Source organism: Dermacentor variabilis, unplaced genomic scaffold (assembly GCF_050947875.1).
Source record: "Dermacentor variabilis isolate Ectoservices unplaced genomic scaffold, ASM5094787v1 scaffold_12, whole genome shotgun sequence".
NCBI lineage: Eukaryota > Metazoa > Arthropoda > Arachnida > Ixodida > Ixodidae > Dermacentor > Dermacentor variabilis.
In genome coordinates this window covers 22,869,590-22,893,418 of record NW_027460280.1, presented here as the reverse complement: position 1 = coordinate 22,893,418, position 23,829 = coordinate 22,869,590, and the positions used below count along the sequence as shown (strand labels likewise).

The following is a 23,829-nucleotide window of genomic DNA, read 5'->3' as shown; positions in this document are numbered from 1 at the left end:
TTGTCGCGCGCCCATCGGCATGTTTTGGGGATAGCAACTCGGCTAGCAGGCATTGATCTACGAAAGGTGCAATAAATGCCCTTGTGATTGTTTGCACTACTGTGTTGTCGTTCCTTTGCCCCAAGAGCACGGGTGTGAGAACCCCGCATGTGTTACTCGCGCACTGACCGCCTAACCGGCTCTTCTAATACCACAAAAACATGCCCCCAACGACATCTCTGAATGCTCCCTAACCTCTCGCTTCCCCAATGCCCTCCCATGCCCCCCTTACATTTCTTTTCTTGTTCTTTTTCCCCCCTTTTTTCCCTCTTGGTGTCACCCACCCCGGTTTTTTTTTTCTCTGTCCTTTTCTTTCCTTTTTCCCCGCCTTCCCACTCCACCACTCTTGTCCCCTCATCTTGGGAACGACGCTCATAGACGCCAGGCAAGAGTGCTCATTACCTCTGAAGTCTCTCCCTTTATAACCAACCACCACCGACGACAAACGCACGTGACGCCACTGCACTAACCCTTTAAAACTAACATGACGAGGCCACCTTTGACGAACATAGGTCCTCCTATCGAAATGTTGGCCAGCCTTTCTGAGGCACCTTATCCCTGTTTACAAACTTTATGTCACCAAAGAAGATGTTGCTGCACCTATTTTCATTGAGAACCCCTCCGCACCCTATCGGCTGCCACCACCACAGCTGTAGCAGACAATCCACATTCTCAAGCAGAAGTGGGCCACTCAATTGAATAAACATATATATTTATTACATTTGTGCATATTTTCTAGAGCGCATGAATTTCTATGTATACATATGCTATTAAAATAAACTTTATGAAGCAACACTTTTCTAGCATTCCTGTTGATATTTGCATGGGTAGCCAAATGGATTATTCACCCAAGTCACATCACTCACCCAGTACAGTGTGGAAAGGGATGGCTGAAAATGCAGGGATGTGGTGCCGCTGCGATCAGTAGCGATGCACATTTTTAAAGCCTTGTAATAAATTACACGCTTTACACGGAGCACTTAAATCCATCTCTTCATGATCAGAAGGAGCTACCCTACAGACTTAGTACATGTACACAATTGTCACAATCATTTCAGGGTCCCATTAATAAACCTATCAAGGACCAGATACGTGTGTAATTACAATGACTGGCTGCTCGGGGATCAACATGCGTGATGGAACAACTGAAAGCAGGCCCTGTATGAAATGAGGTCAGGCTGCTTGGGAGGCGTGGGCAATGGTGGCACATTCATCGAAGAACTGCGGCATTTCAAACACCCTGAGTGGCACCGAAGACAAGTGCCTCCAATCTGTATAAGAATACAGCCACTGACCGATCTTCCAGACCTCGTGGGGACCAAAAAATGGTCCGATTTAACAGTCCAATAAACTCGTTCATCCAAAAATTAAAATTTATTAGGGCTTAGAGTGGCTTTAAAAAAAATCATAATAGTGCCCTGCCTCATACTACGCTTGGAAGCAATCAGGTTAGCTTGGATTTCCGCAAGAGTGACGTCTCCATATCGGTCGTCAAGAGCGTCACACGTTAGCGATCTCCATTGGCAGAGGTCGCCATGGAGATCGAGGAAACCAGCCATGTTTCATGCCCAGTGTACCAGTGCTAGCCACATCAAAGGATACGTTCCCACACCCCACACTCTCCTACTAACACTTTGCTGCACACAATGTGCAGGGACTAAACAAAGACTCAGTTTCATCCAAAAGGCGAGACATTTATTGCAATATCAAATTATCAGACAGCTATACGCAGTAAGATTAGTAGTTTTATAAGCTGTATAGAGAGTGCTGTGAATATTTGCTTATTAATTGGTATTTTCTGTAACTAAAAGCATGGTGTCACGCGCACAGAGGCAAACATGAACACATCTTAATCAATGACTGCGGACACTCGCTGTCCAAATGCTGGCATGAGGAAGCGCAGCAGCAGCAGCGAGTGCATTGCCCTTAGTGTTGCCTCCCGCTTCAACGTAAATTAAGCAGCAAGAACACAGCACACATGAAGCCATTAGCCCTCGGCATGCCTAAACTCTGTACCCACCACAGATCGCTTACGAGATAGGGCCCAAGCGGCCACGCTCTGCCACGCTGATGTAGAACCCCCCACGCCCCTGCTGCCTTACGCAAGCAAGGTCAAGCCATCGTCCTTCTTGGTTCATCCTCCCACACTTTTACTCACACCCACGGCATACAGCACATAGCCGCGATGTTATCGCACTCGTACTTTCAACGGAACACCATAGTGACGGCAATGGAGACAACGATGGCAGAAATGTGCCTGCAGTGTCCATATTAAAAAATTACACCATAAATGAAAAATGCACTCTTGGTATCCAAGGGGAGAGAGTGAACAACACACAGGTGCAACAGAGACATGGCAGAATAAAAATGCGGGAACGTACCAGTACGTTAGTCAAACTGCAAGGGTTAACTGGCACCTACCATATTTATTCGAATTTAGGTCAATAGTTTTTGTCAAATAATCATATAGTACCAAACACTAGGGTCGCCTTAGCTTCAAATATTTTTAAAAACACGCCAGTTATTAATTTAAATTGACAAATATGGTGCATAGCTAGTGCCATCTAGAAAAGTCAGTACTGCAGCCGCTGCTTTCAGTATCGACTGTCACCATTTTGACTTGTGTTGTATCAGAGTGCGGCGGAGCATTATCGTAATGGCACCATACAGGCTAGGTCACTATAGTGGCACTTTCAAAGGAAAAGTTGTGCTAGTTGCCGTGGCATCGTCAAACGTTTAAGCCGGTTAGGACTTCGGTATCGATGAAAAAAAACGTCCGCCGTTGGAGAGGGCAACGGAAATGCTTTTTGCATGCACTGCAACAAGGAGGTGACAGCAATAAGGAAGTTAGTGGCAAGGCTAGCAGCAATGATGACGTAGAATGAGCTCGTTATGTTCATATTCAATAAATGCCATTTTCATTTTGTGAACGCCGTCTTCGCTTTTTTGTTCAGCCTACATTCAGGTTTCTTTTTTTTTTTTTTGGTGGCTTCAGATTTTTGGATAAGCTTAGAATCAGAGCCGGTCTAGATTCGAGTAAATATGGTAATATTCAAAAACTAAAAAGGCAAAGCAAGACAGATAATGATAAAACTGACCTCAACTCCCGTCAAGTCATGAAGCATTTCACGGTTCCAAAAAAATCTTTCATCCAGACTTTTCCAGCGGGGTAATTCTGCAGGTAATGGTGGTTGCTCCACTTGCCGTTGCATTGTGTTGGTCAGATCACCAGTTGGAGAGAAGTAAAATGAGTCTGTGTCATTAAACATCTTCAAGAGTTCCTATAAAAGAGATCACTTTGAGCTTGATTGTTCAGTTCTCCTGAGAGTGAACAATGATAGCAGAACATAGGAGAAACTCACATCCAGCAGTCTCCTTTCATATTTGTCCCGTTCTCGATTCTGCACAGTCTAGGCATGAAGGAAAATCTGTAAATGTAGGTTCTGCCTCACAAAGCACTAGTTATGAATGAAACCTTCAGCTTTGTAATGGGTCATTGCATGCCAACTGTCCCAACCTTAGCACTTGACAATCTCTGATTTCTTTTTAAAATTTTATGTATTGCAATAGAACATGAAACATCATTTTATGAAATAACTTTTTTTTTAATTTCTTTCGTTTTAAGGCTGAAGCACCACTGGAAGTATCGCGCAAGCCACAAAATTATGTGTCATAAAAGGCATAACCAAAAGTTAACCAAAACCATATAACCAAAAGGCATAACCAAGCAATACTAATTTTGTCAGGACAATGAAGGGTGGCCTTACACCTAAAATTGCATCCATCGATTATCTCTATTTGATCACAGCACACAATAAATCGACAGGGACTGACAGAGTAAAGACACCACAAAGCGCTGACTGCAACTGGTTTATTGTCACGCGTAGCACTTGTAAATATACAATTCCACTTATACATGCATGCAGAAACAACAACAAAGCCAAGACAATGCGTAAAGCCCCTCCTTGAAAGCGGTGAAAATAAGTTACTTTGTGAGGCAATAGACTAGTTGCAGTCAGCGCTTTGTGGTGTCTTCATTCCGTCAGCCCTGTCGGTTTACTGTGCGCTGTGATCATAGACATGTATAACTAACTAGCCCACCAGTTCATCTTGATCGATTCTTAGTCATTCCTCCATTTTTTATACGGCGTTAAAATGGAAAACATGGTCAATATTTTAAAAAGATTGTTTTATACAAAAATATAAGCTCTCACCAGCTAAGTTCAGGAGCTTTATTTTGTGCAAAAAAATATATATTTTCGGACAGTGCATAACACAGCAATCTGCACAAGTGATAATAAATATGCAAAAACTAATTTTCAACATATGTTTAGACGCTAATTGAATGGTGAGGTGGTCCTGGTAAAGATTACGCCAAATAATGCATTGGCACATTGTAATGCTAAACATTGTTAAACTGAGCAATTTTATCAGATTAGGTATTTTTTTTACTCTTTGAGGTCCAAAACATTTACCCACTTTCCAGCCGTTCCAGTTTGAAACTATTTCACCAGTTTTGGGCACCGCGAAATAAGACAACTGTGCAAGAAAAAATCATACGATGTTCATTTTTGTAGTTGCTTTCTGTCCCCAAGTCTTTCAACAACATTTGAAAAGCGGGTGGAAGCGCTCAAAGCATGCTCCTCGGTGTAGTTTATATTATTGCTGCAAGTTTTGCAGAAACACATTTTCTTTCCTGCTCCCTTTTGTGTTGCAGTCCTTGCAAACAATGCAGTCCTTGCTGCTTTGGCCGGGGATCTTGTACATGAAATGGGGCTTTCCATCCCACCTTTCTTCACAGTTGAAACATGCAGATGGGCCCCCACTTAGTGCGAGCCCTGACAGCACCCACCAGCAGCTTGATAAGATTCTTGCAGTAGTGCAGATGCTGCTGCTCTTTCTGTCTCTGCGTCAGCTGCTGCATCCTCATCAAAATAAAACTTTTTACAATTAAAACTTCGAGAAGCCAAAAAATTCACCAACAATTACAATATTCCCTAATGTGAAATTTGAGAGCAGCTCTATGCATGTTTTCATTTCATGATATACTGAAACAATGAATTTGAGAAACACATGTGTAAGAGTTGGCAATCGAAAATCTGATCTGAGGGTCAAGCATGTTGGCTTTTATACATGACCTGTCGAAGGTTCCAGTGTAATTGCTGGTGCCACTTGGCTTACAGAAAGTACTATGCAATTCACATCAGGCATACAATGAGATTAGAAAACAAACGCTAACCATGACAATTGAAACAAGCATGAACGAGGCAAAACCAAGCAAACTAATCAAGCACGGGCGAGAACTGACGCGAGCAGATGATAGCTCGAACTAGCGACCCGGCTGACACCAAACACGAGTGCACATTGAGCGGTCAGGTGGGTCCACATGAAACCGGTTTCCTATGCACATGTTACTGAAGGAGCCACTCTTATTGGTGTCCCAGTCACGGCTCGCGTCTTTTTCCATCTGCAACTCCACATTCGCTCTGTCATCCTTCGCTGTTGTGCTTGTTCGCTCGGTTACACAAAGACCGACATTGACACTCACCACAGGAATGGGCACCTAAGAGCTGCACTCTAAATGCTTCTTCAGCATTTCATACACTTGCGGGAAAATGCATACCTTGCACAGTAGTGATCGGCCCTGTCAATTGCACCCATAATTTCAGTGTAGTCACATATCATCACAGGCTTCTCCAGTGTCAGTGTCTTTCCTCTAGTCTGTTTCCTTGATATTCTTTTTGTAGACGTATTGTGGGCTGAACTAAGCATTGTGACTTGATGCTTATCCCACCAGGCAAGTGCTATGTATGAGTTTCCTTGTCGGTAAGTAGCCACTTTACTTTTTTTTCATATTCTTCTTGAGCTGCTGTGGCATTTGCTTTCTATTCATCATCCCTGTTCCAGTTAGTAATACCCTCTGTGAAGTAACTCTTTGGCAAGCACTGGGGACTTGTAAAATCTGTCTCCATAAAGATAATAGCCACTACCCGGCATAGCTTGCTGCTCTTTCTGCAGCAGGTGGAGTACAATCCTACATGTGAAGGGGAGCTCAGGACAGCAGAGGCTATTTGTCGTCATGCTACCATAATAAGGCTCAAATGCAGAAATTTAGCCTGTCAGGCAGTCAGCAAATGCATGAATGCGCATGCCCCATTTTGTTGGCTTCTAAGGATTGTAACACTTGAATGAGACTCGGCCCTTGAAGCCAACAGTGCTTTCATCTATGCAATATTTCAGGCTGGCGTTGAAATGCTCTCTGCATTTTGCATCAACGTAAAGCCCAACATCCCTGACCTTGCTTCCATGAGTTCGTCGACCTGAAGAGGCATCTGGGCTTGAAGCAACATGTAGAGTCTCTTCAACATGTAGCGTCAATCTCTTCCATTCGAAAACATGCGGGAAAAAAGGCATCTTCTTGAGGAGGTTCTTGCTAAAGTACTCCTTCAGTTCCAGCTTGGGATTCAACGCCATGTTGATGATAACCCCTAGGAAGGCTTTGAATTCTTCCAAGGTCACGTCTTCCCAGTTCTTCCAAATCAAGTACTTCGGCAGGACGCCGGCACTTGAAGACTTTTTTCAGCACTTAACTGTTCATTTCGCGCACTATTTTCTCAATCAACTGGTCTGTGAAGAACAGATGGTAGTCCAACTCACAGTTTAGATTGTAAGTGCTTACTTGGGATCCTGGGTTTGTGACGGTGAAGGAAAGAGACGCAAAGTCTGGAAAATTACCCTGCCAGCTTGTTGCACATGGTAGTTTGTTACCAGAGCCACCGCCTCCAGCATCATCGCCTTCTTTATCACGGACTTCTGTAGAATCACTATCTCCGTCATCTGAAGGAGGCACATAGTTGGAACTCTTCCTCACTAAAATTGTCTTCACTTCCGCTAAATGCTTCGGAATTATTGCCGTAGAAGGCACTCGGCGAGAAGGCAGCCATGCTGCAAGTGTCGTGGAAACAGAGCCACTGAGCACGTCAACAATCCAAGGCTCCGAACTACGTAAGCACTGCCATCTAGTGTAAAAAAAAAACAAAGCTCAAGTAAAAGAAATGTACTTACTTTTTAAGAGATGGCACATCATGCATAATGAGAAAACGCACGCACAATTCAACTACAAAAAAGCTTGTCAGGTAGTGCCCCACAGTGGACCGGTACAGTCGTGTTGCGTTGTCTGGAGGGCCCTCACAACAAACCAAAGAGTTAAGCTTCAACTACAAAAAAGCTTGTCAGGTAGTGCCCCACAGTGGACCGGTACAGTTGTGTTGCGTTGTCTGGAGGGCCCTCACAACAAACCAAAGAGTTAAGCAAGAAAAAAGTTTTTGCAGTTGTCACGCACCAGTCTTGAAATTTGGATTATGTTTCGTCTTTGCCACCTAGCCGCTTGGTGGAAAATATAAAATGCATGGACACGAGCGTTCTCGAGCTGATAGACGGTTGTCTATCAGCACCTACACGTTTTCTAAGTTGTTTTCTTCTCTGCTTGGGTAGGTACAAGTAGCCTAAATCAAGCTGAACTACAACTGTTTGTTGTTTACCAGCTTGGAGTCTTCCCACAGTACTGGAAATGCATCCACATCAATGTGTTTACTTATATCACTACCTGCACTAAAACGTTGAAGTCCTGAAAGACAGTAATTGAAATATATTAATCATGTGAAAGGGACAGACAACTGTTAAGAACATGAATCGAGATAGCCCCACTGATGGAAAGGTCGTGCCTAGTATTGACTGAAATGAGCACTGTTTTCGTCATTAAACAAGGATTTATATTCTATTGCTTCACAAAACGTTATGAAATTACTTTTGGCGCCCTCACACAGTAAAAGCATGACAACAAATGAGATTACCTATTACACGACCTCCTATTACTGTACGCGGCTCCTGAGCCTTTTTCAAATACAGTCAATGTTCGAAAAATCGGGGAGACCGAAAAAAATGGGTGCATCTTTCACTGCCCTTAACGGCTCATAACGCCACAGGCATGACCAAAGCAGCTCTGAAGCACTGCCACTACACTTATTAGGCATATTGGTGCTCATACTGTGACAGGAGACGGCGGGTGCACGCGTGTATAATCAAGGAATACATACTGTGTCCCGGGACAATTGCCCCTTCCCACGCTTGTTAAGCTTCACCGCAATATTCTGCGCAAGCTTCACCGCGTAACATTGATGTATTGATGCCAAGCTGACTTTTGGGAACCGGCATTTTGCAACGCGCCTTGCTTTCCGAGCTTCGAAGCCAACGCAAGGATTACAAAGGCGGAGCCGGTGCCATGACTGACAGCGGCGAATTATGTCTGTGAAAAACACGGCACCGGACGCAGCTAGGCCTAGCGTTGCCGCTGTCAACGTTGCCGTGGTCTACGGCTGCCAGCGGATCTGCGAGCGAAAGCGCCGGTTCGAGGTGGCGAGATAATCAAAATGGCGGCTGTGGTGACTGATTAATGCCGTTCCGGACCAGCGGTCCCGGCAAAATGTACGGAAAATCGGGCGGCGAAGTATTCCTGCGTCCGACATTTCAGCCGTTCTTATGCATTGACTGTATGGGGTACGTGTTGGTGCCGCGAAGCCGTCCGAATTACGGGGAATGTCCGAAAAATCGGGCGCTGACTGTTTTGAAAGGCAATACATTTTTTCTATCATAAGTTTTTCTGCAACTTACAACGCACAGCTAAATCTTCTATTGTTATATGAGTAGCAAAGTGGCGCCATGCATGGATGGATAGATGGTTGTTATGAGCGTCCCCTTTGGTACAGGGCGGTGGGTTGGGGCACCAAGCTCTTGATATTCTACTGCCTAATGTTCTACCTAGGTTAAACAATAAAAAATGAAAAAAAGAACACTATGAACTACCACACCCAAATTTTCTGATCCCCTGTTGCAAACTGTGCTTTTGTACTTCTCCATTTTTTGACGTTTCCCTACTCTTCTTCCACCAATCCTCCAATCGCCTCTTACTAAAGCCTATTGCAGACATGTTTATTTTTCCGCTGCTCCCGCTGAACCCAAGGGCTTCAAGGCCAGTGGTGCCTAAATCGACCGCTGGTTAGACGTCTTCACATTCTAATAAAGCATGCTCCATAGTTTCCCTAGCTTTACCGGAGCAAGCACATGCTTCTTCCTTCTTATATCTGATTTTACAAGTGCATGCTCTAAGGCATCCTGATCTCGCTTCGAAAAGTAATGAGCTTCCCTTTGCCTTCCAACATTGGGAAACGCGCTCTGTAGTCCATTCTCAGATGCCATAGTGGCAGTGTGATAACTTGCACCCATAGCCAAAGAGGGCACTACATCGCCACTAGCACTAGAGTTACTGTATATGCTCCCCTTGGGGAGCCGAATTGCGTGTCTGATTGAACGAGCCGCTCGCACCCTTATTCGGCAAATCTGGTCACATGCGCAAAAATCATCCTTTTGAGGGAAAGTCAACTTACTACAGCCCCTGCAAAGCCGCCCGCCGTGCCACTGCCTTTGCAAGCCTCTACGGCCTCTGCTACGCCAGTGTTGGATATGTCGTGTTGGTGTGTTGTTTAGTGCGGTTTGGATGGACATTCTTTTTTGCCTTATGGCGCAGCATCAAGGTTGCTGTCAGAAAAAAAAAAACACTCTTGTTCGGACAATTCGCAAATGGCATTCACCTGCTTATATGTAATCAGGTTCGTCAGTCAGCATGAGATCGACAGCGGTTCGTCGACTGATGTCTCGCATGTAGTCACATTTATTCTTATTTCATATTCTTACATTCTATTTTCAGGCGTGGCCTCTGGCTTGCTCGCTCATAGAGTCACTAAACGCCACTGCGGATACTGTATTTTGTCGGACAATGTGTAAATGTCGGGATGCAGAAAGCACTCCTTGGATACACAACATTCCTTCTGTAGCAACCAGGCTTGACTCATCAGAATATTGTAATTAGGCGTTTTGTCTAATTACATTGACAGTTTTACTAGTGAAAGTGAAGAATAAGGCAGTGTCAAACCTATGACTTGCGGATCTGAGTATTGGACAATCTTGTTAATGACCAGCTTTTTCTCTCACCCGCTGTGTTATATATTTTCAAAGCACAAAATAAACTGTCTCAATTGTCAAACATGTGCCAAGAAAAACAAGTGCCCCTCAAAGCAAAATGATCGTCACACGTCAAAATCGGTACTGTGAGTCGAGTACGCCAGCCATTCAATATGATCGACTCATTATTTATTCCAGCCTAATGGTACATTCTAGAATGCACAAACCTATTTGCATCACGCATGAAGTCTGATCATGTAGAACAAGTCTAAATATCACTAGCAATATTTTTTCGATAACATTCAGGACATGTATTATGGCTCCTCTCACACTACACTTAACAGTTGTTTAGCTGGTGAAAAAAAACTACCGGAAAAAGATACAAATGTGTGCACGTGAACATATACATATGAACAGCACAATATAGTCTGTACAGTCTGTCGCAGTCCATTGAACTGTGAAGTACAAAATTTTGAAGCCATATCCAGCGTCTATTATGCCAGACCTACTTTGATCTGCGCAAAATTCTACTTAGCTTGCATTATTTATAAAGCACAAACACACATATAATTTTTAGCACTTGTTTTATTCGCAACCATTGTTTGCTCAAGTTACTTATTTCATCTTTGAAAGCACTGTGTCAAAAACGACGTGGAACCAGCGATGAACAATTTATAGAATTAATTTGATCTAAATTTGCTCTTTCTTCCGAGTTTTACTTTTTTCCTTGATGTGAGTCTTCGGCCCAATGATGCGGAATGAACGAGCAAGCACACTCAGCCGCTGAGCTGCGCTGTTTCCTGCATTCAACAGGAGTGGCTTTCCTGCTCAACATGGATGCATCTGCAGACAAGATGGCAGACCTACATGCAACTCTGCTCCCGTAGGGAGCATATACAGTAACTTGAGCTAGCACTAAAACCCCTCAATGTTTAAAAGTAGCCGCCATCCTCTGAACTTTTCCACCGCTGCGCGGCCTGTCCGAGCCTTTCTCCCTTACCCCCACCCTCCGTTGCCTGCCTATTCTTTCCGATTGGACTATCGCCATCACGTGACAGTGCGCGTATTTTCATTTTTTTTATTTTTTAATCCGAGAAGAAAGTGCACGCTTTCAGAAGTCTATCTGGCGTTATTTTCAATGAATTAATGAATACGCACCATAGTGTATGTAGTATATGGCGACGGTAGCTTCCGTCGTGAGCGTGTCGTTAAGAACAGCGCACTTTCTTGCTGCCGTTTCCACTGTTCATCATGAGTTGCTGTGCCTGCCATAATCGCTTTAGCAAAGGAAATAAAGCTTTTTACAGTGCCATTCGGCAAGCATGATGTGGAGCGAAGATATGGATGCACAAGATCGGTTGCGCAAACTTCAAAACGGACCGCCGTCCGTGCGCCTTTGCGAAGTAAGTAGGAAGTTTCTAAATACCACAATATATCAGAGGTGTTTATTCCCAAGCTTTCACACCGCACGATGTTATCGCGGATGTCGTGCGCTCCTTCGTTGTGCACAATGTCGACATAGTTTTTCTTCCTTGAGCAGTAGTGCGCATTTCTTTTAATGCGTAAGGATTCCTTGGCGAATTCACAGGCAAGTTTTTTCAATAGGAGAAAAGTTTAAGGTCTTGTATATGCACAAAAATATGCAATTTCCGAAGTTAAGACATTGAATCGTTATAGTAATAGTGTAAATGTAGATTGGTAACTTTGTAAGCAATAAGGAACAACTGAAACAAAACAAAATGAAAATGATCAGACAGAATACCCATAGGATACACAGGGCTCCATAGGATATGCATAGGGAAGAAAGAGTAGGAGTGGGCCAACTTAAATTTGGGGGTTGTTCAACTTAAATTTGTGGGCGGCCCAACTTGAATGTAGGAGTGGGCCGCCAACTGAAATTTGGGGGTATACTTATGCATACTTAGATAACTCCAGAGGAGTTTCTGCATGCTTTTTGATATAAGAAAAACGGAGTGATACTCAAGGACTAAAATTTTCATTTTTTAAAGCATGTGTTTAGTAGAGCGGCAAGGTGGGCTAGTTGGTGGAAGTTCATCTTGTAATAAGGGGGGTACTATGCTATAAACACACAGACAATACAAGTAGAACCTTATTACAATGTGTGTTTTTAGCAGTGGAAAAAATACAGCATCAATTAAATTGTTAGAATACGCATGAAACAAATTAGACTTGCATACGTTAATACTTGAGCAAAAAATGGCGTTCCACACATTTAAAAATTCTGTGGGAAACGCTGCTCATTCAATCAAAATTTACGTATCCTTACTGAGCTTTTCATTAATGTTTGTCCGTGACGAATCATTTTCTGGGCGTGCAATGTTTAATTCATGTAGGACGTTTTTTTGTCCTTTGTTTAATATTTATGATCATTTTTCAGATGAACAATTTGAGCCTTTGATTAAGCATGATATTGGCAAAAAGAAGCTGGAGCCTGACCATGTACCCAGCATGCTCTAAGAGCACATAGTTAGTGCCAACGTAATAAATTTTAATGTTCATTGTAAGGCTCTAGGCGAAACCATCATGCCCGAATGGCTGATGTGACTTCAGTCACTGCTTCCGTTCGCCTTAATGACGTAACTGTATAACTGAGCAGTTACAGTCGGAGGCACTCAAAACAGATTTGTAGCTTCTATTTCTGATGAACACTTTGAGGGAGCCATGTTTCACAGCTACTTGCGACGATTCACAAACCGTACTCGGCGCAAACCCATAAGAGATGCGAATGTGTGCGCCCACACTATCCCTGTCGTGACTCCAAAGCATACAATCTTTTACATTTTTTTTTCCCCCTAAAGCTTCGTTCATACCGCTTGGTTGAAATAAGGCTCTCGGTTGTAATTTCAGTGCGTCAGGAAATAAATAAGAGCTAAAACAAAAGCGCCAAACTAAAAGTTGTCATCCCGGTCACATTATGGGGGGACGCGGCTTTCGCATCGCGAAAAATTGCCAAAAATCCGATCTCTTGAAAATCACCTTTTCAGTTTCTATAACCTTTTTCCTATCTGATACCCAAATATCATCACTGTAAACCACTTAGAAGTGCTCTACAAAATTCGTTTTATCAGGCAAGGTGGCGAAACATCTCGCGGAAATCAAGAAAGAACAGCGTTTTTCAAACCACAATTATATCTCCGGAACGGCGCGACCAAGCGCCGCCATCTTGGTCTCGTTGGAAAGCGCATTTCTCCGTCTTCAAATTTGCCGCTTCAGCTATCTCCTTCATCCAGAAACATGCGCACAAAAAGTAAATAATTGAAGGTCGTGCCGGAGCCTGCGATCTGTGTCAAAACGGAGTCGTACCGGAGCCTGTGTCAAAACGGGCGTTACGCGGACATCGCAGTAGCGTGGCCGATCCCTATGCTTGTGGACGTTTCAGACTCGCGGCTAAGCATTCCGAGCATCGGCGACGCGGACTTCGCGACCAAGATTCACGCGCAGAATCCTTCAGCACTCGGTGTTTCAAAATTCGTGGCGAAGCACATCGCGCACGCAATCCTCGGTCACGCGGCTAAGCATTTCGCGCAGAGGGAGGCTCCGACTCGGCGATCATGCACATCGCGCGTCGGCCCCTCGGATTGCGCGAATAAGCGCATCGAGGATAGACTCCTCGAGCCCGCGACCAGGCATTTCGCGCATCGGCACCTCGGACTGCGCGACTAAGCACATCGCTCGTCGGCTCCTATCTGCGGCTAGACATTTCGCACATAGGCACCTCGGACCCGCAACTAAGCATATTGCGCGTTCACTCTATTATATTGTCACGATAGCTCGTAATAATATCTATTATGCCACTCCTTCATAAAGAGAACCTCATCATGTGCTCTGTTCACTAGGCCCCTTGGGCTGGCACAGACACCTGGCTGCAAAAGTGATTGAGGCATCGTACAAAAGTACAATTCTGGAAAGCAGCGGCTGAAAACCTATCACTGGCTCTCTGATTCTAAGTTCTACAGCCATTGTCAAGTAAAGATGACTTGGGAGGATGCTGACACGCAGAGCCTTCATTCAGTAACATGGTGAATTCTCCCAAAAGAAAAAAAGTATCTCACTGATTGTACTGGAGATTGCTATCAATCGGGCAGCCTGCGGGTACAGGCTGCCTGAATGTACCCTGGACGTATATTCATGCCCACACAGAGTTCTGCACGTCACTTGGTTTGAAACTTAGGCACCATGCTCTTCGTAGAGCAGCAGCAGCAAAGAATGCCCTATAATATATACAAAGAAAAGGGGAGGGGGGGGTGCGCACCAGACCAGAGGCCACATGTACAAGAAGCCCCACATCACTCACTAAACACCCCAAAGACTACAAATTTGATGCCTTTTGAGAACTGAGGAGAAGGTGAAACTTTGAGAGCCATTTTCTCAAAACTATTTTTTCTGCCTTTCTGCTCAGTTTTTGGAGCTAATTTCTTTGTTACCGTTTGACTCCGTATTTTTTTTTTTTTTTTGTCACGTTCCTTGGGCTACAGTGCAGGTCGTGACATTCTCGCTTTCTTATCCTGACCCTCTGTAAGTTTACAATATGGCTATTCGTCTACCCTGAAAGTGTGCTTGATGGGAAGGTAACATAAAATATGGCACTCCAAAACATTTGTGTTGCGAAAAAGAAAGTGCAAGAATGTCAAGCCCTTCAGCATGCATTTAGCTATGCAGTCAATACTTAACAAGCCTTTTATCACGTTTTTTAAGTTCCCCAGGCTCTCCAGAAAGTTAAAGGGAGTAAAATTCTGCTCGATAAAAGTGAATAAAATGTTCTAAACATATCACACCGAAACTTTTATGGACGCATCAGGCATACATTCTAAACATTTGTGCCAATTTTCATCAAAATCCATGAAGAAATAAGGAAGTTGATTTTCAAAGCCACGTCCCCACTTAAGCTTGCTACGCTGTATCAAGGGGCGAGAGTGCACGAGGAGAAATGAGTGCGAAGCGCGAGAGGGCAGCAGAGATGGCGTTACTTTTAATCATTGAGGGGCTTTAGCTAGCACTAAGGTTCCTATAGTAGGATATAACTTAAATGTGCTATTGATCGAGGACTCAACCTAAATTCAGCTGTACCGGTGTGTTCATCACAATCGTAAAATCCATACCATTAAGGCCAGTCTATGTATGTTTCATTGTAATTTTTCGTGGTTGGACAGGACCACTGAAGAACCACTGTCGGCTTGCTGGTGTGCGTTTTGAACTAGCCGCTGACATTGCGGGTGTCCTTTTGAGATAGAGCAATTGTCAAGCAGTATCCAAAGGTACATATATTGAGCTCGGTTTCATGATTTCTGAGCACTGCGCAATGGCGAACGCTGTCATTGCAGGCTGACTCAAATGCTGAGCCCGAGGATGAGTTCAATCCCAGCTACGGCAGCCGCGTTTCGATGCAGGCGAAACACAAGGCACTTGTATACTGTGCAATGTCACTGCACACTGAAGAACCCCAGGGGGTAGAAATTATTCCAGAGCCGTCCATTGAGCTGTCCCTTATTACCAATGCATCGCTTTCGCCACTTATCCAATGTCATCAAGAAGCCCCAAGCTGTATTTGATGATTTGAGGGCACTGTGCAATTATTTTATGCCTAAATAAACTGTCTTTGTACAGCCTTGAGCAGAATCATCCTAATTAAATTATGCGGTTTTAAGTGCCAAAACCACGACCTGCTTACAAGGCACACCGTAGTGGGGGGGGACTCCAAAAATTTTTACCACCTGAGGTTCTTTAACGTGCACCTAAATCGAAGTATACAGGTGTTTTCGCATTCTGCCCCCCCCCCCCCCCTTCGAAATGTGACCATCGTGGCCGGGATTCGATCCCGCAACCTTGTGCTTAGCAGCCCAACACCATAGCCTTTATTTAAGCAACCGCAGTGGGTCGAATCATCCTACTACCGGTGCAATCATCTTAATTGTGCAGGTCAAATGTGCGGTACACTCTTGCAGTACAGAGCAAGCAATTGCTTTCGGTAACCATGAAAATTAAATGGTGGAGAATTCGTTTCAAATGTGTTGGGTGCATGTTTGATTCAGGCACTAGACAAACATTGCCTTATATTAAGCTCACACATGATGTTACTGCAACTGGCAATGCAGCTAAGAAGCTGTGCACTGCGTGTCTCACAGCCTATGTGCAGCTTCCGGAAGTTGAACACCACATACCATACATAACAGTATGCGCAAACGTTCATAGAAGCAGCAGATGTCAAAGGCGTAATCCTTCATTAGCAAATGCCATGAACAGAGTACTGCAAACATAATTGTGCTGTTGCACGTTCAAAAATGCAGCTGCATGTGACAAGACATTTGCAAAGTTCTTGTGCTGAAGGTAGGTGCTTGGTTGAGCTGCATTGGGCACATAAATGGTATAAACAGGCAATATTTAATTGATCAGATATTGTAACAAAAGTTATTTATGAACAGTACCATTATTTAGCAGCCCACGAAGCGATGTTGCTGGGTCAACTTTTCACCATTGTTCATGTTAACTTAGTGTTGTGGCAAGACATCTTTGAGAAATAGACTAGTAGATGGACCTTGTGTTTATTTTTCCATTCAAACAATATGTGGTGTTGGGCTCGAGTGAAGAGACCTAAGACCCAGTGGCTTCAGTGTGACAAAAGAGCATGCATAGACTAGGACAACATACACATATGAACTGATGTGCATACATACATAGCACTGACAGTAAAACATTTACATCTCTCCCTCTGTCAGGTGTTAACTTGATCATTCGTTGTTGGAGCCCATTGGGAGGGTTCACGAGGAGATACAGAACATGCCTGAGAAATATGGTTGAATATCGCCCAAGGGGCAGACTGCGGAGGTGATTGTGGTTGCACTGATCCATACAAGTAACTTGAGTACGAGTAATGTCCGCTTTCAAATACTTTTACTTGTGAAAGGGACCTGGATGGATCAAAAAGTTCATTTACATGTATTAGTGAAAAAAAGACATAGACAATATATCTCGTATGGCATTTCACATTCATTTGGAATGCTTTCTTACAGAATACAGTACTTAGCAGTAGACTTCAACTGCTGTATAGATGGAAGAAAGCACTTCACATTTGACAAACACTCATGTTCGGACATCCCCAATGACTGGCTCACAACAGAAATTGCTGAGCACTTTGTAGTCTTTCGAGTGAAAACATTATTTGGACATTTCAGTGACAATTAACGTGAGTATGAGTAATGTAACATTTCCCATATGTTTAAAGCATACACTACAATTTCTGGAAAAAGGAACATTTTCGGCCCATTTTTATATTACACCATACACTTCATAAAAAAAGATAATTCCTTACAATCACATGCTATAGCACTTTTCTAGTTTAAGAGGACATGGAAATTCATGAAGCATTTCTGAAGTACAGGGGAAAAAACTTTTTGACGGAGCCCTTGAACCAGTTTTCCAGGCAATGGTTCCGCCTGGCTCTGCCTTCCTGATATGACTGACATTGAGTTGACGTCTTCAGCAAGAACACTGTGAGTGCTTTGGTAAGGAGCTCTCTGGTTCCAGAGATGATCGCAGTAGCCTAGTCTCTCTAAGTAATACAGAACATTGCACATCACTGAATAGATGTACACTGTGCCCTCCAACAGTTGCATCACTCACAGTACTGAATAGTGGCCGAAGGGGTGCGACTGACGGCACAGTGTGAATCTACAGAGATGAATGTGGGCAACACTTTCTGGCCAGCATTATGAAGCGAGTTTATGCCTTCACAAGTGTCTCCAACAGAGTTTGTGATGCACAAGTAGGCTCAGGAAGTGGCATCAGTGGAGCCCTCATGGTCGTGTCTCATATTGCCTTGCAGGTCGAAGTGAAGTAGCGCTTTGTGTATGCGAAGATGCTTGTTAAGATTTCCAGCGTGTTGACACTAGCAGGTGCAGGGTCTCAACCAGGGAAAGCTAAAGGAGGTGTGGAGTTCAGTCCCCAATACTGGCGGGCAACCACCAGTGATACAATGGGTGCAAGATATCCCCTGGCCTGGTGCTTGGTTTCTCTGGAAGATGAGTTCTTGAGCCCCACCCCCACCTCCCATTTTTGTGCAAAGAAAAAGGGCCACAATGGGCTTTGCCACACACACATATGGCACATATGAGAGTGGCACATATATGCACATATGAGAGTGGCACATATGAGAGTTCTAGGCAGCCAAAACTGTCAGCCATGACTGGATCCCCGATTTGACTGCAATGAACTGTACTCTCGTCTATGTTGATTCAATGCGAGCTATAAGTATGTTTGTGGAGCACTGCTTCAATGCACTAAAGATATGTGATCCACATCTTCTTGTGGCATGACCTGCTTGAGAGATTGTTGATGTAATCGTGCCTTGTGCTCAGAAACCTTCAGTTGTGCAACATCTAACGTTAACAGGATGAACGAACATCTCTACCGGCAGGGCTATAGCCACTGTTCAAAAGGGCAGCCTGATAAAAATGGGCTATAAAACGCTGCACTCAAGAGGCACAGGAGAGCATGTGAGAGGAGTCACAGCATTCTCAAAAGCATGCATCAGTCACTGTGTAGTCGAGGTGAAATGTGACAGAGGACACAGAGGACAACAGGGAGGACACCTTTGGGGCATGTATCAGCCATCGTGTAGTCGACGTGAGACATAGCAACAGGCACAGTCAAGCAGCAGCAGTGAGGATATCTGTGGAGTGGGCATCGGCCATCGCGTAGTCGAGCCAAGACATGGCAGTGGGCACAGTCAAGCAGCAGCAGTGACGACATCTGTGGAGCGTGCAACAGCGGTCGTGTAGTCTAGGCAAGACATGGCAGTGGGCACAGTCAAGCAGCAGCAGTGACGACATCTGTGGAGTGTGCAACAGCAGTTGTGTAGTCTAGGCAAGACATGGCAGTGGGCACAGTCAAGCAGCAGCAGTGAGGATATCTGAGGAGCACACAACAGCAGTCGTGTAGTCTAGGCAAGACATGGCAGTGGGCACAGTCAACCAGCAGCAGTGAGGACATCTGTGGAGCGTGCATCAGCCATCGTGTAGTTGAGGTGAGACGCGGCAGTGGGTACAGTCAAGCAGCAGCAGTGAGGACATCTTAGGTGGGTGCATCAGCCGTCGTGTAGTCGAGGTGAAACGTGGCAGCAGGCACAGTTAAGCAGCAGAAGTGACGACACCTGGGGAGCATGCATCAGCCATCGTGTAGCCTGCCAGCGCACCGCAATAGCTCGATGCCAGAGAGCTCCAATTCAGATGTGCTGTTATCGATTCCCAGGCTCCATCTTGTCACTAAACCCCCACATATCCTAGAAGTGTGTTTGGATGCCTTTCACATGCCGCACAGCCTTGGCCCAGTTTTCTGGTGCAACTTTCTCCACTTCACCAAGAAGAAGATTGTGCACAACTTTGGTCTTGAATGTGGTGTTCATCACTGCCACTCCATTTTTAATCTGTGTCAAAATGAGTTCTATGGTTTAAACTTACAGTGATATGAAGGGAGACTGAGGACAACAAAGCCCGCACTTTCAGCAGCCGCATCAACCCAGTACTTGAAAAATTTAGTCTTAACGGTGGCTACAGTGTCAAGCAGCTGCTTCTTAGTCATGGCAGCATGGTACAGGATCGCCCTTGAGGCCACCCAGTCTTGGACTTCTGCCTTCCACCATGACAGTGACGGGATTTCCTCCATACGCCTGGAGTGGTAGGACGCATTGTCCATGACAATGACGCTTCGCGGTGGCAGCCACTAGACGACCGAGCTAAACCACATCTCAAAACGGTTGCCGTCCATTTCCTCGTGGTAGTCACCTGTTTTCTTTCCCAGGAACACATCCAGACAACCACCAACACATCCGTCCTCACTACCAACATGAGTCATGATCAGCCGCTGTCTTTTTCCCCATGGCTGCTTGAGCCCCATTGTTAAGCCACGCAAGTACGCATCGCATGACGACTTGACTGTCTTACTCACTGTATGTAAAAGGGGGCCCGAACGCTCTTCAAGTGGACTAGCTTCCACTTTTTGTTCGGGCCTCCTTCCAAATGTTCTTTGGAAAATAAACATGATTTTGAATGGCCAGCAGTGACCCACATTTCATCAAGATAGAATATCTTGCACCCTTCTTCCCTGTACCGAGCAATCTCATAAAGATACTTGTGCTCCCACCACAACGAGTCATTGCACTCGACGAGCAAGACCCCACGTTTCTCACTCTTGAAGCCGATGTCCAGTAGGAGGTGGTAGATGGTCCACTACTGAAGGGTGAGCAGATCATCTGGGTTTGCAGATGCTTATTCTGCAGCGACCTTCTGCACTGTTTGGATCTCAATGCGGAAGAAAAAGTCGTGAACACAGCTTCTTAGTGCAGTCGGTGTGAAACTGTCGCAAGTATGTAGCTGCCTCTTACAGCCTTCACCTCTAGGCCACTTCCATGGAGGGGTCTGATGTTCTCCATTAATGTTTTTAGCAGCGCGCCTACCATCAAAAACTTTGCGTAAGCTCACACCTATTAGTTCATTCACCCACCCGCAGATCTCCGTGATCGCAACATTCTGTTGCTCTTTTCATAGCTTCACATACAGAAAGGTTGGCTGAGTGCCACTGCAGAGGGCATTCCCACTGATGTGTCTTTTGAACAAGTGATGATGATGATGATGATGATGATGATGATGTATAGGGTTTTGTGGTGCAAGAGCCAGTCATGGCCAAAGAGCGCCAAGCAATGGTGTTATGTACTCGGTGAGAAAAGTAACAACAAAAGGTATGGTGGCTGTCTATGACGAGATAGTGTGGCTGTATAGAGGCATAAGACAAGAAGCAGGATATAAACATGTTAACATAATGACAATGGCTTGTGAGGTGTGCTGTTAACCTAAAAGTTATACCATGAAGGTGTGAGGTACTAAAAATGTATATATGTCAGTAGCACTACTGCCTCAACGAGGTCCTTAACTGAAAGGGCCCGGAGGCAAGTGCTATACAAAGCGCAGCTTTCGCAGCAGGAGCCTCTGATTAGAGGCCGTGCTACGAAACTTGTGGGCTTAGTATTTGTAATGCGTCAACATCCTGTAAAAAGTTAAAAACTGTTTTTGGGTTAAAAAGCAGGTCAGCACCAAGGAACATACATCGGTGTAAAGGGATCTGCTGTCGGTACGCTAGAGGGAAGTGCTTTTTCCTTTGAGATTCCGCTTCCCGACACTCCAGCAGGACATGGAGGACGGTCAGTGTTTCGCCACATTTACAACAGGTTGGAGCTTCGCTACCGGTCAATAGATAAGAGTGTGTGCCATAGGTATGGCCTATTCTAAGGTGACAGAAAATGACTTCAGTTCGCCGTGTTTTTGTTATTGGTGCGTAATTTCCTAAGTGTGGCTTAATTAAATGGGGTTTATAGGAAGTTTCAGTATCCCACATCTGTTGCCAATGCCTTCTAAGTTTTTTGCGCAAAAATAGTTTTAGGTCTGAAGGTGCGATACCTATGGAAGGGTTGCCAGCTTTTTTTGTAATGGATTTGGCAATTTCATCAGCGAGCATGTTGCCCTCGATGCCCCTGTGCCCAGGCACCCAACATACTATGACGTGTTTATTACACGAATATAATTTGCACAGGAGTGAATATAGATTAATGAGTATGGGATTCCTGAAGTTCTTGAGTGATATCAGAGATTTTACGACAGATAGGGAGTCCGTAAATACAATGGCTTTCTGTAGCTTTGTTTTCTTGATTTGTTGGACAGCAGACAGTATTGCGTAAGCCTCTGCGGTGAAGATGCTCGTTTCCGGGTGCATAACGTTGGATTCGGAGAACGATAGGCCGATAGCTGCATAGGAAACGCCAGCGTGCGACTTCGAAGCGTCAGTGTAAAATTCTGTGTACGGGTACTTGTGCTGGAGTTCTAAAAAATGCATTCTTATGTGTGCCTCTGGAGCGTGTTTTGTAACCTCTACGAAGGATGTATCGCATTCTATGTGCTGCCACTGCCATGGCGGCAGTGGCTTTGCTGGGACCATAAGGTTTTGCTCAAGAGCCGGAACTTCCATTTTCTCAAAAAGTTTTCTAACGCGCAGAGAAAATGTTCTCTAGCTGCAGGTCGATTATCAAACAGCGTTGCAGATGCGAGGTTGTTTATGGTTTCGTAACATGGATGATCGCGGTTCGCGTTAACTTTCAGAAAGTAAAGGAAACTGCAGTACGACCTCTGAAGATGAAGCGACCACTCGTTGGCTTTAACGTAGAGACTCTCCACAGGACTCGTCCTGAAAGCGCCGGTAGCCAGGCGGATACCTAAGTGATGAATAGGGTCAAGAATCTTTAAGGCGCTTGGGGTGGCAGACTGGTAAACCAACAGCCCCGTAGTCTAGGCGTGTACGTATAAGGCTTTTGTAGACATTCATGAGGCATTTCCTGTCACTGCCCCATGTTGCATGCGACAAGATTTTTAGAATGTTCATTGTTTTTAGGCATTTGTGCTTAAGATATCTTAGGTGCGGAATGAAAGTTAATTTTTTATCCAGAATAATGCCCAGAAATTTGTGTTTTGTGTTTACAGGTATGTGCTGTCCATTTAAGTCTATATTGGGATCTGCAGTCAGTCCTCTCTTTCGTGTGAATAACATACATGAGCTTTTATTGGGATTGATTTTAAAGCCATTTTCTCTGGCCCATTTAGACACTTTGTTGAGTCCTGTGGGTGGTACACTGAGCTGTGTAACAGCTTTACCCCACACCTTTCGAGAAAGCCTGTCGTCAAAGCGCTAGTAAACACTGTGCCCTGATTTGACTGGATTTCCGCAGGAAAACCAACTCGCGCAAATATGGACAGTAGTGCATTGACTATCTCAACTGAGCTGAGCTCTTTAAGCGGCACTGCTTCAGGGAACTTTGTCGCTGGGCAGATCACAGTCAAAATGTGTCTGTACCCCGTGGTTGTTACCGGCAGAGGTCCCACTGTATCAATAACGAGCCGTCTAAAAGGCTCCGTAATGATAGGTACCAACTTCAACGGCGCCCTCGATTTGTCCCCTGGTTTGCCCACCCGCTGACAGGTGTCACATGTCCTCACAAAGTGGTCTGCGTCCTGAAAACACCCTGGCCAATAGTACTCTTGCAAGAGACGGTCCTTAGTTTTCTTAACTCCTAGGTGTCTGGACCACGAACCCCCATGCGACAAGCGCAACAGATCCTGACGGTAGCACTGAGGCACGATCAGCTGATCGAACTCCACTCCCCTGCGGTCTAGATACTTCCGGTACAGGACCCCACCTCTTTCCACAGAACGAGCATTTTTCTTGGCGATACCTTCCTTGACATTGCAGCGTATGTTTTCTAGGCTGCCATCCTTTTTTTGCTCGGCTATCAAAGCCGACCGGCTGACTTTTAGCAACCTATTAAGTCCGTCTGACGTAGGCTCGATGAGCAAATCTGCAGATAGCTCTTCTAACTTTCCCGTGTCGGGCATGTCCTCTCCAGTATCTGGTGCCTTCAACGCTACAGGCTTAATTTTATTCAGTTCGGACGTGCTCTGAATATCAGCTTGCTGCGCCTCCGACCCTTTCTCATTGTTCGACGTCGGCCCCGCAACTACCGCCTTTCCAGCGAGCTCCCGAACTCTCGATCTGGTTAAGGCCTGCACGCTAGCCTCACCAAACAAAAGCCCCTTCTCGCGCAGGAGGTGATCGGACCTGTTCGAAAATAGGTACGGGTACTGGGGGGGGCAGGTCTTGAGAGGGTGGCAGGTCTTGTTGTGAAACTTAATAAGAGGTACAAATTGAAGGTGGTACAAG

At 44.9% G+C, this 23,829-nt stretch overlaps 1 protein-coding gene across 2 annotated transcripts in view; it reads right to left on the bottom strand.

Annotated features, from left to right (window-relative positions):
* The window catches only part of sp3 (phosphatidylinositide phosphatase spermathreecae), a 241,834-nt gene that overhangs the window by 174,499 nt on the left and 43,506 nt on the right, over positions 1–23,829 (bottom strand). For both annotated transcript variants that reach the window (XM_075676714.1, XM_075676715.1), the window contains exons 5-6: positions 3,402–3,449; positions 3,138–3,320 (exon numbers count right to left, since the gene is read on the bottom strand). In XM_075676714.1, coding sequence (XP_075532829.1) covers positions 3,138–3,320; positions 3,402–3,449 — 231 coding nt within the window. The remainder of the gene's footprint in view (positions 1–3,137; positions 3,321–3,401; positions 3,450–23,829) is intronic.